The sequence below is a fragment of the Palaemon carinicauda genome, chromosome 3, assembly GCF_036898095.1.
Source record: "Palaemon carinicauda isolate YSFRI2023 chromosome 3, ASM3689809v2, whole genome shotgun sequence".
NCBI lineage: Eukaryota > Metazoa > Arthropoda > Malacostraca > Decapoda > Palaemonidae > Palaemon > Palaemon carinicauda.
The window spans coordinates 124,144,084-124,164,083 of record NC_090727.1 but is presented as its reverse complement, the minus strand read 5'-3'; the positions used below and the strand labels follow the sequence as shown (position 1 = coordinate 124,164,083).

At 49.2% G+C, this 20,000-nt stretch overlaps 1 protein-coding gene across 2 annotated transcripts in view; it reads right to left on the bottom strand.

Annotated features, from left to right (window-relative positions):
* Window positions 1-2,234: 2,234 nt before the first annotated feature.
* The window catches only part of LOC137638463 (uncharacterized), a 28,244-nt gene continuing 10,478 nt past the window's right edge, over window positions 2,235-20,000 (bottom strand). Inside the window, exons 3-5 of one of the 2 annotated variants that reach the window (XM_068370539.1) lie at window positions 4,652-5,350; window positions 4,095-4,298; window positions 2,235-2,701 (exon numbers count right to left, since the gene is read on the bottom strand). In XM_068370539.1, the coding sequence (XP_068226640.1) occupies window positions 2,522-2,701; window positions 4,095-4,298; window positions 4,652-5,350 (1,083 nt within the window). In that variant the 3' untranslated portion in view covers window positions 2,235-2,521. Of the gene's footprint in view, window positions 3,401-4,094; window positions 4,299-4,651; window positions 5,351-20,000 lie in introns of both variants that reach the window. The other variant, XM_068370538.1, reaches the window with a different exon arrangement.

Genomic DNA, 20,000 nt, shown 5'->3' with positions numbered 1-20,000 from the left:
AGCTGACCAAAAACAAAACAAAACTATTATCAGTATTATCACCATCAGGGCTACAACTCTAATGGGAGCAGCAGAACGGCACAAGCCCTAGAGCTCCCTAAACAGGGAAAGTAGTCAAGTTTAAAAAGGGAATATAATTATCAAATAAACTATAAATAGATCATAAAGAAAGAGAATTATATCAGGATAAGTAAATAAGTATAATCGTTGAAGTATATCACTTGTATATAAACTATGAAAGGAGATATGTTAATCTATTTAATATAAAACATTTGTTGCAATTAGTTTGAACTTCTGAAGTTCCTCTGATTCAACCGCTAGATTAGGAAGATCATTATAGTAAACGAATCTTATACATTATTTGCTATTAAGTTTCAAATGACTTGGGTATATAAAAAATAAACAGGGACATTCTTACCGTCAGGATTTTCCTCAAACAATTTCCACTTCAAAGTCCCAATGTCTTTTTTCCTAATTTTGAAAGGGTGATTCCTGCTTCAAAATAAGTCTATAAATTCCATTTCCTACACGATGATGTAGATGCCAACCAATCAATGAATATAACAAGATATTAGGTGCACTAAAACACGGTCTCAAAGCAACTGTTGACTATTAAGAAACAGCGAGTTACCTACTCAGCTAAGAAAAAATGAGTTGTCAAGTAGTGTATAAGTGTAAATCAAGTATTAATGAATTTGGAAAGATCTTTCTGGAATTAAGGATTTGATAGATGTAAATGGAGCAGGAGTGAGATGTTTTCTTAGCTGATAGGAAAGGTGGGTGGAAGAAGAGCGAGGACAATTAGCTAACTACCCATGTAGGGACTAGTTTGTAAAGTCAAGTATTAGGAGAACGTTTTGCCTGTAGGAATACACTGATATTTTTTCGATTAAAAAAACAATGATAATGCACTTTTATTTATCTAATCACAATAGTAATTCTTTATAAAGTAATTACTGATTTATGTTAGTATTATCTTATTTTAATCCTCTGGCAAAGGGCCTCAATGAATTCACGCCATATCTCTTTCCTGTGCCATATCTCTAAGCCCAACCGAACTCTCAGATCCAACCTCCAATTTATCATCAGCCACGTTTCTCTTGGTCTACCAAGCCTCCTCTTCTGCCCAGCGGTTTCCATTCAGGTATATCATGGACTAACTCAACTTAACTTCTTAAAATATGTCCCATCCATCTCCGTCTTGATAATCTATAGTCAATTCTTTTTAGTGAGGCAGATTTGCACCGACTCGTAGGGGTGCCCTTTTAGCTCGGAACAGTTTCCTGATAGCTGATTGGTTGAACAAGATAACTCTGACCAATCAGAGAGCAGGAAACCTTTCTGAGCTAAAAGGGCACCGCTGCGAGTTGGTGCAAATACGCCTCATTAAAATACATTGAGTAAAACTATATTGGTCATATTGGGCACCAATGCCACCTCACGAACTGCTGCATTTGTTATGTGCTGCTGGCATTTGATTCCAAAAATCCTTCTCAGTGATTTATTCATAAAGGCAAGATATTTTGCATCTGTTGTTACAGTGCTATATCATGACTGGTGACCATGATTTAATATCAATCTTGTCGTTCAATTAGTTCATTATACATGTTGCATAAGATTTTTCATAGTTCTGACCGTCCTTTACATTCAGATCTTCCTGGACAGTTCCATCCTTTTTGTAATACTAGGCATGCTGTTAATTCTATTAGTCAGGCCTTCTGCATCATGAGGCTCAAAACTAAACAATATTCTAGAAGTTTTATTCCAGATGTGACCAAGTTGTGGAATGATCTTCCTAATCGGGTAGTTGAATCAGTAGAACTTATAAAGTTCAAAGTTGCAGCAAATGTTTTCATGTTGAACAGGATGACATAAATCTTTTTATAGTTATATAAGAATTATCTGCTATGTTGTTAATGGTTTTTTTTTTAATATTTTATTCTAAATTTTCATAACCTCTTATATAGTTTATTTATTTCCTTGTTCCATTTCCTCTCGGGGATATTTTTCCCTATTGCAGCCCTTGGGCTTATAGCATCTTGCTTTTCCAACTAGGGTTGTAGCTTGGCTAATAATAATAATAATAATAATAATAATAATAATAAGAGACTTATCAATTCCTACTTCATAAAGATAAAAAAAATAGGGAAACAAAATCATTTTTCTTATATCCTATTTTTTCCCACAAATCAGTATTATAAGGAATTGAAGGATAAAAATAAAGCATAAATATAATCTTTTATTGATCAGTGATGTTTCTCATTTGTGATGAAAACAATAACGAAACTTGATAAAGAGAATAACTCATTAAAATATAGTGATAACCAGACCAAATGAAATGATAAAATTAAACAGGCTAAAATGATTGTAAAATTAAATATTCTTGAACACTGCAACATGCATCAACATATTTTTGTCTTTACATTGATCTAGGCCTAACTATAAAATAAATTTGAATTGGCTGGTATGCCAGTTAAATGGTATACTTAGACCTGATTATAAATATAAAACAATTTTAAACCTATATCATTGGCAGCCCGTAAGTGGGATAATCTTGTGAAAGTGGCAGATCAGGAACACAGAGGACGGACAGGATGATTATGTGTTGGAGCAGCATGACGACCGAGGCTGGAGTCGGAAGCTCAGTTGAGGGGCACCACAAAGAAGACAAGGCCTCCCTAAACCCAGTACCTCTTCTGTCCTAGAAAAATTGGAGCAGCATGAGGACCGAGGCTGGAATCCAAAGCTCAGTTGTGGGGTGCCGCAAAGAAGACAAGGCCTCCCTAAACCCAGTTCCTCTTCTGTCCTAGAAAAATTTCTTTTTTCTTATTGTAGGTCCTATAGCGACTTAATCCTTTTAAAAACTTCAGAAACAAAATACATGACCGCAGTCCACTATCTTGATTTCCTTGAAATTTGGATAAAGCATGATGGCATCTTTCAACACTTGGAGCCCTTCCTCCACCACCCCTAAGCGATCTCGAGGCGTCCATGTGGATTTTTCTTTAAGGAAAATGTAAAATCGCGAAACATCTTCGCAGTTTGGGTTTTGCTCGAACCAACCTCTTACTTCTCCCTCCCTTGCTTGTGTACTCTTATATATATCCTTCTCACTTTCCCTCTCCCAGTCCACCCCTAACAACACTGGTCTAGCTGTAGTTCCGTCTTCCACTACATAATCTCCAAATCCAACATTTTCACCAGGTTCCCCCAGCTTCCCTATACCAAAGATCGATGAGTTGGCGTAAGAGGGTCCCAGATCTCCTGCACACATATGGAGGAAATTGAGGGCCAGATTACCCTCATCTATTACTTTAATAATCATTCTTCCGAGGAATCTGCCGTCAGTTCCTAGATCCAGGAACACCCTTCGCGAGGTCTTTGGCATCAGGGATTCAAACTGTCGTTCAAGATGATAATGAAAATGATAATGATAATGGTAAAAGTGATGTTAATAGAATATATTGCAAAAATGGGTGCTAGTACAGCTTGTATTCTACAATACTTTTAATAGTATACTATGATATGTTTCCTACCATAATATGTAAGAGTAACTTATATCCTATCAAATTCTAATCAGAAATGACATTAGAGAAAAGTGATATAACCTATAGTTAAATATGATACTTAAATAGTAACTCACACAGGTGGTATTTGCAGCGCATCCATGCGCCACTTGCCAGAACAGAGGAGCAACGAGATAATAATCAATTGCAAGCGAAGCGTACCAGGTCGGAGCAAAGATCATTTGATAAATTCTAGGTAATTATGATACTTTAATTTTTACTAGTAATTGATTCAAGTCTTTCAAAGTTGAGTCAACTAGTAAGTGATCTTAAAATTCTTTTAAACTCGCGAGTCTTTAATTAGAGGTTAGGATATAAGCTGCATTAGCTTGTCAAAACGGTAGGAAAAGAAAATTTGAGCAGAATGTAAAGTATATTAGCACCCAAAAATTCCTTATAGGTAGCCTTTGATCTTGTTCAACTTACTTTCAGTTAATTTATCCATGATTTTGTGATCACAAAATTTAAGCTAACATACACAAACCTCCCTCTTATCAACTCAAACACATGACATTGGCACAAACTTACATTTATAGTACAACTGGTTACTTGTGTATCTCCTTCCTCAAGATGACTCATAAAGACTCTGTTCTTAGAGCCAATCTTAAGAGTACCAATTCTATGTCGGCCCTCCAACGGCTTCACAGTTAACACCTTAGGAAGGTCTTCTTCAACTATTCTATTTATTTCCTCTGCAACATTTCTTAGACTTGTTTGCATTTCTATAATTTCCTGTTGGAAATATCAAAGAGCACAGGTTACAGAGAATATAAAAAAGTTAGCATTTGCAGTACAGAAGTGAATAGATAATTATTAATATTAGGCCTACTATGGTTTATATGGCTTGAAATGTGAAATACAGAAAATTTGATAATTAAACATTCAGAAAAAAATGTATAACAGAGGTGGAGAAAACTAAAAGTTGATCAGAAATGCTAGATCGTCATGAAAAAATCCTTTGATGAGAGCGTTATTTCAATGTTTAGGTAACAATTTGAAACTGCAATATGCCACAAAAAGTCATAAAATTAAAAATGGCCCTATCCCATATCTTAGGTTAATAGAATACAAGAGACAGAAGTCACCTTCACAATATCACCAGTTTTTTGCTCGTTCTCCTGAAGAAGCTCTTTGATTTCCAATACTTCTGCCTGAACATTATGTAGATCATCTATTGAATTATCCATAATGGCTCCAGCTGAAGTAAAGTCTTCTGCCGCTTTCAGACTAGCATCATAGCCTTTAAATCGTCTTACATCTTCATCTATAACATCACAATTCTTCTTCAGCTGTTTGATGTTTTCATCAATCGTATACAGAATATCTTTATTAAAAGTTTCTATCTCATTCAGCTTCTCTTTGAGTCCAACGATTACTTTGTTAGCTTGAAGGATGTCACTGTTCATCCTCATAAGGATAGAAATATCATGCATCATTTGAGACATTATTTCATTGCAGTTAGCAATGGGTTTCGTAAAAAAATTTTCTCTTGAATCATTATCAAAATTTCCAAATGACATCCCTGGTCCCCTGGAAGAAATCTTTGGTTCTATATGAAAGGACAAAAATTGCTTAGCAGCTTCTAAGACAGTTCTGTTGAACACCAAGTCATTGGTTGAACTGGCTGTGAATTCTTCTCTGCAGAAAGGACAAGCTTTGGTCTGGTTTGAGATAATCTCCTCGATGCATCGGCAACAAAATGTGTGGGAACAAGGAAGAATCTTGGGGCAATGTTCTTCACTGAATGGATTGGTGCAAACCCCACACTCGAGGACACTCGATTCCTGTAAAAGACATAAAAATCCCAAATATGTATGTATGTATGTATGCATGTATGTGTGTGTTTATATATATATATATATATATATATATATATATATATATATATATATATATATATATATATATTAATATACATCTATATATATACACATCTATAAATATACATCTATATATATATATATATATATATATATATATATATATATATATATATATATTAATATACATCTATATATATACATATATATATATATATATATATATATATATATATATATATATATATACACCTATAAATATACATATATATATATATATATATATATGATAAATGTTTGCACATTCAGACGTGTTTTTCATATTCAAATAAGCCATATATTTTTGATACATTAATGTCTGGATTCTCTTAATGACCTCGGGATCAGAGCCCTAGGCAAAATCACACAAAGACAAGAGCTTGTGACCGGCCGGGAATCGAACCCTGGTCTCTACAAGTTTGCCGGACAAGGGTTCAATTCCCGGTTGGTCACAAGCTCTTGTCTTTGTGGGATTTCGCCTGGGGCTCTGATCCCGAGGTCGTTAAGAGAATCCAGACACTAATGTATCAAAAATATATGGCTTATTTTCTAACATACATACCACGTTCCAACAGTAGATTATTCTAACTTCGGTGTTTCCCAACTAAAGATTTCCCTCCCCCAACTGGCCATATCCCCCGAACCCCCCCCCCCCCTTCTTAAGTGCGCAACATTGACCGCTCGTTATTCCAAACATGCCTTAGAGGGATGCTACACGCCACCTTACAAGTCGCCATTAACCATTCTGTTCTGGTTCCAAGGAAAAGGGGCATATGATTGCTGGGTCTATAGCGGGGATGGATGGGGGGCGATTACATTATTGAGACGTGGTAAGTATATTAAATAAAATAAAATTTTCTTAAAAAAATTGTCATTTGCTCCAACACGAATCCTTACAATGTCCTAATGATAGGAGCCTCAGAATTAGGAGGCAGGGAAATAGACCATTTAAGAGGTGAGAGAGCTGCAGAGTGGGGTTCAGGCCTGTCAGGGAAAAGCAAAAGGGTATTAAGCAAAGTAGGTTAACTAGGTAACACTCATCCAGGGGACATCTTTCCATGGCAGGCTAAGGGGATAGGGGTTGCGATGCTCTACCCCTCGCCATCCCATGCGGACTGTAACGCTCTGTAGCTGCCCTTAGATCCTCTGCTGGGTGACCATAACGGGAGCGAGCTTGAACCCCTTCTGGGACTTGTGGGAGCAGTCTTTAAGGTAGTGGGCAGTGAAAGTTGACAGTCTCGTACATATACCTGCCCTCAGCAGCTGGCCAACCGCCACGTTCCTCTCAAAGGCCAACGAGGTGGCGATGCCCCGGATGTTGTGAGGCTTCACGGACCTGGGGGAGGCTTTCCCCTTCATCAGGTACGCCCTTTGAATCGTCTCCCGGAGCAAGAAGATCGTATTCTTCGAGACTGCCTTCTTTACTCTGCCCGTCATCAAGAACAGTCTCCTGATAGCTGGTCGGAGGGCGGAGGTACTCGAGAGATATTTCTGCACCGCCCTCACTGGGCAATCTTTCCTGGGAATAGCCCGGATAGATAACTCTTTGAAGCGGGGTTATCTACTGCCGGGTTCTGCCTCTTCGCCACAAAGGAGGGAACGAATTTGAAGAACAACTCCTTCCACCCGTGAGAGAGGGAGACCTCAGCTAAGAGCCTGTGGAGTTCGCCCACCCTCTTGGCTGGGGACAGGCTGAGGAAGAACACCCTCTTTAGGGTCAATTCCTTGTCAGTAATTTGTCTCAGACGCTTGAATCCGGGATTCTTCAAGGAGTCGAGGAATTTTGGTAATGTCCCGGGAGGGTGCATTGATGGGCTGGACTGCTCGAACCCTTTTATCAGCATCGAGAGGCGCTTGGAGGCTCTTAGGTTCAAGCCCTTGAGAAGGAATACCTGGCCCAGGGCCACTCGGAATCCCTTTACTGCTGGTACTGACATGCATCAGTCAAATCGAAGGTGTACTAGGAATTCCGCCATGACCAGGATTGAGGCCTTGAGGGACTGAACGTCCTCTTTGTCGCAGCATTTGCCAAAGGTTGTCCATGTTGCCTGGTATATGGCTCTCGAGGATTGCCTTTGATTCGAGGTCATCTGTGTGGCTGCTCTCTTCTCAGCAAACTCAGGATAGTCTCCACGCGTGAAGGGAGAGGTTTTGGAGGCCTTCGTGGAAATTCTGGAAGTAAGGTGGTCTTAGTAGGTCTCGTCGTAGAAGCAGGGGCCACAGGGGTTCCATTGCCAAGGACCTCAGGTCCGTGAACTACTCCTTTATGGGCCACCATGGGGCTATCAGGATCATCTTTGTCTGCTTTGCCCCTGAAGCCGGTTCAAGGTCTGTCGCAGAAGGGTAAATGGGGGGAAGGACTACTCGTCAAGGACATCCCACAGATGTTGGAACGGATCTTCCAGAGATGCTGCTGGGTCCGGCACTGGAAAAGAAAAGACCGGCAGCTCCACGTTCAGTTTTGTTGCGAAGAAGTCCAGGCAGTTCTCTAACAACACCCTTGCTACCACCAGATGACGGGACCATTCCCCGGTAACACTTGACCCTTCCTGCTGAGACCATCTGCGATTACGTTCCTTTTTCCCGGGATGTACCTGGCCATCAGAGAGATGGCATTGACCTCAGCATAGGATAAGATTGTTACCGCTAGGATGTGGATCCGGTGGGGGTGCAGGCCGCCCTGTTTCTTGACCTGTGCGACGATGGTGGCATTGTCACTCATCAGGGCCACCCTTCTCCCCACTAATGATCTTCCCAAGACACCGAGAGCGTTCTGTCCTGCCAACAGCTCAAGTTCATTTATATGGAGGGTCTGCTCTTCAAGGCCCAACGGCCTTCGGCCATTCTGTCTGGGCTCCCAATCCCTCCCCGGATGCGTCCGTGAACAGTAGTAATTCCGGAGGAGGATCCAGTAGTGATACCCCCGCTCAGGTGTTCCTTAGGTCCAACCACCACTGGATTGCCTCCCTGCTTGACTGGGATGGGGGAAGCTTTGATGATGGACACTGGATTGCTAGGCCCTGTATCTCTTTCAGGTCGCACTGGGCTGGTCGTAGCATCAACCTTCCCTTGGGCACGAGCTTCTCCAGGGACACCAGGTGGCCTACCAATCTCTGCCACTCTTGTAACGATGCCGATTTCTGCCTGATGAAAGGCTTCGCCATGCTTTCCAGATTCCTGATCCTCTACTTCATCAGGAAGGCTCTGGCTTGTACAGAGCATATTTCCGTGCCCAGGTACACTGTCCTCGTGGATAGAGAGGGTTTCAATTTCACCCAGTTGAACGCCACGCCCAGTTCCGTGCAGATGAACACTCTCGTCCCTTTGCTCGGACAACTGCTCCCTGGACTCCGAGAGGAGTAACCAGTCGTCGAGATATCTCAACAGTCTTATCCCTTTCTTGTGGGCCCACTAGGAGATCAGGAAAAAGATTCTTGTGAAGACCTGAGGCACGGTCAACAGGCCAAAGCAGAGAGTGAGGAACTGGAAGATTTCTTCTCCCCACTTGAACCTGAGGAACTTCCTACTGGATGGGTGCACTGGGATCTGGAAATATGCATCTTTTGAGGTCTAGGGATAGCATGATGTCCACTTCCTTGATAGCTGCTAGGACCGTTCTGGCCGTTTCCATCTTGAACGTGCTCTTGGCTACAAAAAGGTTGAAGGCTGAAAGATCTATGACTGGACGCCATCTACCTGACGCCTTCTTCACCAGGAACAGACGGCTGAAGAAGCCCGGCTAGTAAGGGGGCCCCGCCTGAATGGCCCTTTTTAATAGGCTTTCCAACGTGTCTCTAACTTGGGGTGTAGGGAGGAGATCTCGAGTCCCGATATCAAAGGAGTGGGGCCCTTGAAGGGGATACAGTAACCTTCCCTCAACTTGAACCTTCCAATGATCTGCCCCTTCCTTTGCCCAATTTCTCCACCGTGAATTGAGGCATCCCCCTACCCCTGGAGTGCACTGGGGAGAGGAGCCTAGTCCACTACCTCCGTTTAGAGAAGCAGCCGTTAAGTGCCCTTCAGTTGGCAGGGGCTCTGAGTTTACTGCCTCCCGAGGCTGGTCTCTGTTCTCCTGAGGGAAGCTGCGTCGGAGGGCCAAACGTGAAGAGAAAGAGGCATTGGAGGGTGCCCACCTCACTGGGCCCTGGCCCTGCTATGTTCACGAGGCACGTATAGGGGAAGTGACGACAAAGCCGACAAAGATATGGAAGCCCTGTGGAGCATCACGTCGTGACTCTCTTTCCTCTGTTACTCTAGTGCCTCTAAGAGGCCTCAGCTCACTGTCCAGGAGTTGCTTTGGCAACCTATAGAGGATGACATCCCTCCTGCGTAGGAACCTGTTCGATGCCGCAATGTAAGACTGGCCCTCCAAGATGGCCGAGAACTCCAAAAACTGTTCTCTCCCTGGGCAGGCCAAAACATTATTTTCCAAGGTGAAGGAAACTAGTGCCGTGGCCCAGAGGTCCAACCCCAGAGCCTCCTCCCCAGCAGCCACTTCCATGGCTGTCACCTCCTGAACCGTAAAATCCACAGCCACCCCTGCCAGTCTATCCTTGATGGAGCCGGAAGCCAGGGATGCCAAGTTCCTTTCCGAAGAGTGATGTCCCTGGGAGGTTCCCTCCGGAGTGTAGAGGCGCCTGTGCTTTACCAACGGAAAGGATAAAAGCTTCGGTGTGACGGGGTGGCCTGTTCGGCCGTTTTAGCTCCATGGTGGTGGCGGTGATTCTCCTAAGACACGCTGTCCGGCAAGAGAGGAAGGACCAGGGAGCGCCTTGCCCCCCTAGGGTCTCCAAACCAGCGTTCCAGACCAGTGTCGTGGGGTCGAACCTGCATCGGAGGGGGCTCGGACAACTCGCCGAGTCTTCTAATCAAACCCAACACCCTCTGGAAGGACAACACTTCCTCTACCACCTTGTCCTCCTGGTGGTCTCGAGACCCCATCTCTAAGAATCCCTCACTGGTTACGTGAGCCCCACTTAAGGCATCCTACTATGAGTCTGGGGATATTGCATCCCGGAGGTCCGATCTCCCTTCCGAGGGAGTTCTGTGGCGGCCCCCTTCTCTTCGGCTCCTCATCGGCGCTGGGGCAAGGTCCGGGGACCCAGAGCCGTAGGACTGAGTCCTAGAAGGGTGGTAGCCTTTCATGGGATCATCCGCTCTCCCCGATGCTCTTCACCCGGGGGAGGGTATATGGTGCCGTCCAACAGGTAAAGATCCTCCCGAGAGGTCTGGAGAACCGGGTCTGAGGTTCCCCTCCCCACGAAAGGGGTACCTGAAGAAGCCTCTTGCTCCCACAAGGTCACATTGGCTGCTGAGCGGAAGATAATGCTGCCGCCCTGAGAGCGCAGGGAGTCTCCTCTACCCGCGGAGGGCAGAGGAGCCGGTCACAGCCCATAAGGCTGGAACAGGAAGAGGGTTGGCGGTTCTGAAGACCTATAGGGTCTGATTGCCCTCGCCATGCCATCGGTGGAAGAGCGGACTGGGCCACGTGGCTACCACAAGGAGCCTCTGAGCAGGGATAAGGGTCATCTGCTGAACAAGCCACAGTTAGGCATTACTGCCTGTAATGTTCCATAACCTTCTCTGTGGACCTCCCGGCGAAAGGAAGGTCAGGAAGATGGTCCTGCTGTCTGTCTTGTAGGGACAGTGACTCCTGGGTGGGGTGGGGGGGGGGGCGAACACGAGAACCTCTCTCTGACCCAAGAGGACCTTCCTCCACTACTGCGGGTAACACAGGAGACAGAGAGTGGCGTGCAACATTCAGCACGGACTTACCGGCTGACAAAGGATGAGAACTACTGCCCTTTCTCAAGGGTGACTTTTCCTTCTTGACCACCTTCTTGTTTTCCGTGGCCATCTTGTCCCATTGGGCATCGCTCGAGCCCCCACACTCATCACACGTCGTTCCTGGAGCGCACATGGCCCCGGCACGAGGTACATAACACGTGGGGATCGACCTGCATGTGCGACAAAAAAGCTGCACACAGCTTTCCACTAACACCTGGGCAATGACGTTACACTCACACAGATTTCATAATGGAAATCGAGGACCAGGAGATCCACAGGAGAAACACGCAATAAACACAGGAAAACTCTGACGAACACAAGTGAAACATTTTGAGCGTGAGCACGATCAGAGTAAGAATGGTTATAGCGACCTGGAAGGTCGACTGTAGCATCCTTCTAGGGCAAGCTGGGAAAAACAAGAGGTCAGGGTCGCGCATGTGAGAAGGGGGGGTTTGGGAAGTATGGCCTACGGGGGGTGGGGGGGTTTATCTCCATTATAGGGACGTGGTAAGGATTAGTGTTGGATCAAATACATACAATATATATATATATATATATATATATATATATATATATATATATATATATATATATATATATATACACAAACACTCATATATATATATATATATATATCCATATATATATATCCATATATATATATCCATATATATATATCCATATATATATACATATATATATATCCATATATATAATATATATAAATATAATATATATATAATATGACATTCGAAGATAATTTGTATTTTTCCTAACCATACAAACCTTAGCTATTTACAGAGGGTTTACCTTTTAGCGCAGCTGAAATGACGAGCCAATAGTTTTAACGAGGGTTAATTACCCCCGGGTGACTTGTTTCACTTCACTTAGAGGTAGGACTTGACTTGGGGGTCAGGGATGGCGGGCATATATGTGTAAATAGCTAAGGTTTGTATGGTTAGGAAAAATACAAATTATCTTCGAATTTTTCATTTGTTCTGTAACCGAAATGCAAACCACGCTATTTACAGAGGGTGACTTACCTCTTAGGAAGGGTGGAAAGTCCCCAGCCTTACTGACTTCGGCTTGCCCGGGGGCTCGATCCCTCAGTGAGCAGCACTAGAGAGAGGGAGCCCCTGTACCTCACAAGTTCCTAGCATCGCTAGGAACGAGTGGCCTACATAAGCAGTGTGAGGAGGAGAGTGTGACTCGTCCTATGAAGTTGACCTTGAGACCTTCAGATAGGAATTCTAGGATAGGACGTTCCCCATACCACCTCGTCAGGGTATGGGAGACGCAACAGTATTAAGCTTAATACTAGGAGCACAAAGAAGCATGGGTTACCTGCAGAGGTCGAGGTCAGCTATGCGAGGACCAGGATGCTGCTTCCCCAAGAGAGGGGAGAATGAAGAAAGAGGTAAGGGTCAGACATACTCTTTCATTCACGCAGACTAAGACCGGGTAACAACGCCCTCAACCTACTGCTACTTGTCCAAAAAGGAGCCTGAGGTTAGACCAGCTATTGTGTAGCCACCACAGGGCCGATAGAAAACGTATCGAGGCTCCTGTGGGTCACGTCTTGCAGGTAGTGGGCTGTGAAGGTCGTTTGACGCTTCCAGACCCCAGCTTGAAGTACCTGCGTCACAGAGAAGTTTCTCTTGAAGGCCAGGGATGTAGCAATACCCCTGACATCGTGGGCCCGAGGGCGACGTGACGGAGGAGGGTCAGGATTCAGGGCATGGTGGATAACCCTTCGAATCTAAGCTGAGATGGTGTTCCTGGTGACCCTCCTCTTAGTCCTGCCTGTGCTCACAAACAAAACAAAGCTCGCACATGAGGACGGACTGCAGCCGTTCTCTTCAAGTAGTGCCTCAGACACCTCACTGGACATAGTAGCAGCTGGTCTGGGTCGTTTGTTACAGAACGGAGACTCACGATCCTGAAAGAGTCGAACCGAGGATCCGGCACTCCAGGATTCTGAGTCTTGGCAACAAACTCAGGGACGAACCTGAACGTTACCTACCCCCATCCCCTTGAATGGGCGATGTCGTACGAGAGACCATGAAGTTCACTAACTCGCTTGGCCGAAGCCAAGGCGAGTAGGAAGGCCGTCTTCCAAGACAGGTGGCGATCGGAGGCCTGGCGTAACGGCTCGAAGGGAGGTCTCTTAAGAGACCTGAGGACTCGAACCACGTTCCAAGGAGGGGTCTCACTTCCGACTGGGGGCAGGTAAGCTCATAGCTACGTATGAGTAAAGCGAGTTCTAGCGATGAAGAAATATCTACGCCCTACAATCTGAAGGCCAAGCTTAAGGCTGAGCGATAGCCTTTCACTGCCGAGACAGAAAGGCGCATTTCTTCTCGCAGATACACGAGGAAGTCCGCTGTTGCTGGAATAGTGGCATCGAGTGGAGAGATACCCCTTCCACGACACCAACCACAAAAGACTCTCCACTTTGCTTGGTAGACTCCCTCAGAAGACCTTCGCAGGTGCCGAGACATTCTCTCCACAACCTGTTGCGAAAAGCCTCTCTCCGCGAGGAGACGCTGGATAGTCTCCAGGCGTGAAGCCGAAGCGAGGCTACAGCCCTGTGAGGGACGCCGGAGTGGGGTTGTCTGAGAAGCTCGTGTCGTGGAGGAAGCTCCCTTGGGAGCTCCGTCAGGAGTTGCAGAAGGTCCGGAAACCATTCCGCGTGATGCCATAGCGGAGCTACCAGAGTCATCGAACAGTTGACCGATAGTCTGGTCCTGTTGAGCACCCTTCTCATCAGACAGAACGGTGGGAAGGCGTACACGTCGATGTTGTCCCACCGTTGCTGGAAAGCATCTTGCCAGAGTGCCTTGGGGTCCGGGACTGGGGAGCAGTACAGGGGCAGCTTGAAGTTCAAGGCTGTCGCGAACAAGTCCACAGTCGGGGAACCCCACAAAGTCAGGACTTTGTTGGCTATCTGAGGATCCAAAGACCACTCGGTACTCACTATCTGCGAAGCCCTGCTCAGACTGTCGGCGAGCACATTCCTCTTGCCAGGAATGAAGCGAGCTGATAGTGTTATCGAGTGGGTTTCGGTCCACCTCAGAGTCTCTACTGCAAGATGGGATAGCTGTTGCGAAAAAGTGCCTCCCTGCTTGTTGATATAAGCCACTACCGTGGTGTTGTCGCTCATCACCACCACGGAGTGACTCGCCAGGGACCGTTGGAACTGCTGAAGAGCCAGAAAGACGGCCTTCAATTCTAGCAGGTTGATGTGTAGGCACTTTTCTGATTCTGACCAAAGGCCTGAGGCCCTCTGGTTCAGAACGTGCGCCCCCCACCCTTCTTTTGACGCGTCCGAAAACAGAGTCAATTCCGGGGGGAGGACGAGAAGACTCACTCCCTTCCGCAGGTTCTAGTCGGCCAGCCACCACCGCAAGTCCGTCTGTTCCAGAGACCCCATTGGGATCAGAATGTCCGGGGAATCGGATCCTTGATTCCACCGGGACTTGAGCCGCCATTGAAGGGATCTCATCCTTAGGCGGCTGTTTGGAACCAGACGGGCCAGGGAGGATAGGTGGCCTAAGAGACGCAACCACGATTGGGCGGGGAGTTCTTTTCGCCTGAGGAAGGGTTCCGCCACCCTCCTCAGTCTTGCTATCCGGTCGTCTGATGGAAAGTCTTTGTGGAGATTGGTGTCTATTAGCATGCCTAGATAAACCAATCGTTGGGACGGCTGCAGAGAGGACTTCTCGAGGTTTACCACGATCCCCAGATCCTGGCAAAGATCCAGAAGCCTGTCTCGGTGCCGAAGAAGGGTCGACTCCGAGTCTGCTAGGATCAGCCAATCGTCCAGGTAACGAAGGAGACGAATGCCGTTCCTGTGCGCCCAAGATGAAATCAGGGTGAACACTCTGGTGAACACCTGAGGAGCTGTGGAGAGACCGAAACACAGCACCTTGAACTGGTAGATCTTGTTGTCTAGGCAAAATCTCAGGTACTTCCTGGAAGACGGATGGATTGGGATCTGGAAGTACACGTCCTTTAGATCCAGTGTGCACATGAAGTCTTGTGGTCTCACCGCAAGTCTGACCGTGTCTGCTGTCTCCATGCTGAACAGGGTTTGTTTGACAAACCTGTTCAGAGCTGAGAGATCAATGACGGGTCTCCAGCCTCCAGTAGCCTTCTCTACAAGAAAGAGTCGACTGAAGAAGCCTGGGGAGCCGTCCACGACCTCCTGGAGAGCACCCTTCTCGAGCATGGTCTCGACTTCGGCCTGAAGGGCCAGCCCCTTTGCCGATCCCGTGGCATAGGAGCTCAACGACACTGGATTCGCTGTCAGGGGAGGTTGAGATGTTGTGAACGGGACGCGATAGCCTTGGCCGATCACTGAGACCGTCCAAGCATCGGCCCCGTGTTGCTGCCACCTGCCTACGCAACGCTGAAGGCATCCCCCCACAGGTGGACATGCAGGGGGACTGCCACCCCTAGGGCTTGCGGCCGCGGCCGCCACCCCTAGGAGTCTTGCCTCCCCTGGAGGACTTACCGCCCCTCTTGACTTTGGCTGGAAAGGGCTGGGGCTTAGACACCACCTTCTTAGCTGCCGGTGCCTGTTTGGGAGCCTTACGAGGCTGTTGCTGCTGTTGTGGCGGGGCTGGAGGCTTATAGGGCCGAGTTGTAAGGGCCCTATGGAGGAGGGAGTCCGTGCTGGATTTCCTCCACCTCTCAGCCTTTCGCTCCATGTCTTGAGGCTCAAACAGGTTCTCCCCCAGAAGGGAAGCATGTCGGAGCCTACACACATCCACGGCGGGGACCTTCGGATGTAATCTCTCGGACACAGCATCGCGACGTTTCAACACCTAGTTGGCCCACAGGGTGGTAACCTGGTGCGCCAAAAACTCGATGGAGCGGGTGCCCGAGAGCAAGAAGGTCTCTAGGGCCTTCCTATTGGTCTCCTTGGACAAGTTCTCCGATTGCAATAGGATGCCCAGAGATCCTAGCCAAAAGTCCAGCCACGAAGTGGCCTGCATGGCACACTTAGCGACCTTCTCGTGGCTAAGGATCTCTGCCGCCGAGAACGACACCTGCCGGGCAGAGAGTTTCTCAAGGGGAACTCCTTCACCAGCTCCTCCACAGAGTGATGGAGAGGAAGAGCGAGGTTGTGCTCACCCAGGATCTCGAAATACCTCCTCTGCTGAAGACGAGGAGGAGGGATGAGCTTGTTCCCGGCAGTGGAACGACTGGAGGAGGCAAGAAGTGTGAGCTGAGCGTTGGCCCTAGCCCTGGCACTCTTCAGCCCCCGAGACCAGGGCAGAGCCGCACTGGTCTTAGGGGCCTTCCGAACGTCAAACACTTCATCCAAAATCGTGTCTTTGCCTACACGGGGGGCGATGACTGGATCCATAAGCCCGTTAAGTTGCCTTATCAGGCTTAGGACCTGCCAGAAGGCATGTTCGGATTCTTGCTGTTCTCCTCCCTGCGGGCTGGCAGCTAAGTCTCCTACCCCAGGGATCTCTTCCTGGGGTGACACGTGGACATTCCCCTGGGTAGTCGTGGGTTCCTGACGAATCCTTGAAGAGGATTTAGGGACGGTCTTGGAGTCCTTGGATTCCCTCCTGGGAGGGATACAGGATCCCAACAACGAGGTTCGAGGGGCCCCTTCCTCACGAGACGATTCTCCTGCAAGAAGCGAAGTCTCCCCCCCTGGTGCCGAGGGGAAGACTACCGCCCCACTGGACTCACCTGAGGACGGAAAGGCCTCGTCCACGGGAGAAGGAGAGAGCACTCGTGCAGGAGAAGGGACCTTCGCGACCGACCTCTTGGGAACCAACTTCGCCCTGGGGGAAGTCACCACGAAGTCCACTCCTCTCTTTCTCTTCAGCGTAGGAGAGACAGCCGTTGGTTTGTTACCCTGGCCGGCGAGTGCTGGTTTCATAACCCTCACTAACGCTCGTGCCAGAGGACCAAACCAAGTCTGTTGCTCCAAGGACACAGAGTCCGAAATCCTCGCTAAAGGGAAAGGGATCGGGCGATCCTTTGGAGTGGACACCACGGTACCTGCCTGAAAAGAAGGTGGGGAAGAATGATGTACTAACCTCTCCTCGTCCTGTACTACCAACCTGTGTTTGGGTGGAGGTGATCCCGAGAGCCGTCTAGGAGCACGCGTTCCTGCTGCTACCACCGGCTGCGGAATTCGCCGCGAACGATGGTAGCGCGAGGGCGAATGGTCGCGCGGGCGAGCGATCGCGCGAGCGCGCAGGTGGGCGGTCGGGCGGGCGCGCAGGCGGGCGGGCGCGCGGGCGCGCAGGCGGGCGGTCGCGCGGGCGCGCAGGCGGGCGGGCGCGCGGGCGCGCAGGCGGGCGGTCGCGCGGGCGCGCAGGCGGGCGGTCGCGCGGGCGCTCAGGCGGGCGGTCGCGCGGGCGGGCGGGCGCGCGGGCGGGCGGGCGCGCGGGCGGGCGGGCGCGCAGGCGGGCGGGCGCGCGGGCGCGCAGGCGCGCAGGCGGGCGGTCGCGCGGGTGCGCAGGCGAGTGGGCGCGAGGGTGGGCAGGTAAATGAACGTGTGTCCGAGGCGACGAATGCAAGCGTTGGCGCGACGGCGAGGAAACGCGCTGCCGCGAGGGTGAGGAAGACCGCTGGTGATGTAGATCCACAGGCGATCGATGATGAGCTGGTGAGTGCGGTCGCTCGGGTTGGCGATGGCGCGATGTGGCATGTCGACGCGTTGGCGAGCGATGGCGAGCAGCATGCGCAGGTGAATGACCGCGCAATGGCAAGCGATGGCGAGCAGCATGCGCAGGTGAATGACCGCGTGATGGGGAGCGATGGTGATCAGCATGCGCAGGAGGGCGATCGTGCAATGGCGAGCGATGGCGAGCAGCATGCGCAGGAGGGCGATCGCGTGATGGCGAGCGATGGCGAGCAGCATGCGCAGGTGGGCGATTGCGAGATGGGGTGCGATGGTGATCAGCATGCACAGGAGGGCGATCGTGCAATGTCGAGCGATGGCGAGCAGCATGCGCAGGAGGGCGATCGCGTGATGGGTGCTAGAAGCTGGCGAACCATGTTCATTCAGGAGCGTTGGAGAACGTTGGCGCGCCGGCTGTCGCTGTTGAATAGGCGATACTAAGATCGCCTGTGCGCGCTGGCAAGCAGGTGAACGCTGGCGAGGAGGTAATCGCTGGCGCGTAGGTGATCGCTGGCGAGCCGGAGATCGCTGGCGAGCAGAAGGTCGACGCGTGTCATGTGAAAGGACAGGTGGCGCGGCAGGTGGTGCGGTGCGTTCACGAGCAGGAACTGGAAGATCGCTGGCGCGTTGCCGAACATGTGTTTTTGACACGCGCAGCACGATGTTGCGTAGCCACATCACAAGGCAGATGGTGAGCAGGGAGCTCAGCAGGAACTATAGGGTGGTCAGAGACCGCAAGGCGATGGTCCTCAAATGAGCGCTGACGCTCCGAAGAGAGCTGATGAGCAGGAGAGCGCTGGCGAGGAGGGCGAACATCAGGAGATCGCCGACGAGCAGGTGAGCGTCGGCGAGCAGGAGAGTCTTGACGAGCAGGAGAGCGCTGAAGATCAGGAGAGCGCTGGCGAGCAGGAGAGCGCCTGTGCACTAGCACTGCTCGAGGAAGGGAAGGATCCCTTAGCCCCGAATGGACCGTTGCCCGTCGGGTGACGAGTTCTCCAGAAGGCGAAGATCTGGCAGGAGATGGTGAACGGTCTGCAGAGAGGTTCAAGGAAGGCGGAGCTGTAGGTTGAGGCTGACGAGGAGAGTCCCCCCCCCCGGAGGATGAAGACCCAAAAAGGCGCCTCTTAGTTCCCCTGTAAGGGGAAGGGAGGCCCTTGTGGCGTAGCGGACGGTGAGCCTTACGGCGGAGGCGGCCTCGGGGAAGATCGTCGGGACCATCGATCCTCCGAAGGGGAGTCTCCATCAAAGCACTTCCCTCAGAAGGAAGCTGAGCAGCAGCAGAGACCGAAGGACTCACTTCCCCCTTCGAAGGATGTACGGAAGGGGGAGGAGAGCCTTTACTACCATCATCCGCAACAGCACCTGCGGCGGATTGCCCAGCCACGTCGGAGGCCTCTGTCACCACGACGTCGACAATAGACGGAGGGTCTACCTCTGCTACCGCCGGCGACTGCTTAACAGCGGCCCCCAACGAGACAAGGTCAATTAAAGCGACCCTGGAGGGCAAGCCCTTAAGCCCCAGGGACGACCAAATCTGTAAAAGATCATCATTGGTTAAGGCATTATCAATAACCTCCCCCGGACGAGGAGGGGGAACCGCCTCGCTATGGGAGGCAACGCCCTCTCCCCCCACCGAAGGTCGGGAAACAGAACAAGGGCCTGCGCTCCCACTCGGCCGACTCTCCTTAGGATGCGGACGAGGGGGAGCTTCGGAGGAGGTTTGGGCGGCGGAAGAAGAGTCCAGAGAACCTTCCTCCTTCAAGGCTAACCCCGGAGGAGAACGGTCTCTCTTGGACTTCTTCTTACGCCGACGGCCAAACCTCTCCCACTGGGAGGCAGACCACTCCCTGCACTCACGGCACATGTTCTCCTGGTCACACCGTCAGCCACGACATTGAGGGCAGAGGGTGTGCGGATCCGTAGTTACGTCCGACATGAAAGTCCCACAAGGACGGCCGGCAACTCCAGGGCATGTATGCATTGTAGAGAAAAAAATAAAAAATAATGAAGGTCAACTTCCAACCAACACACATGCTGAAAAGAAAAAGCAGAAAATTAAAGGCTGTCACGAGGACGATGAGCAGACACGTCTGATCACCGCCAAGCCAAAAGTGAAGTGAAGCAAGTCACCAG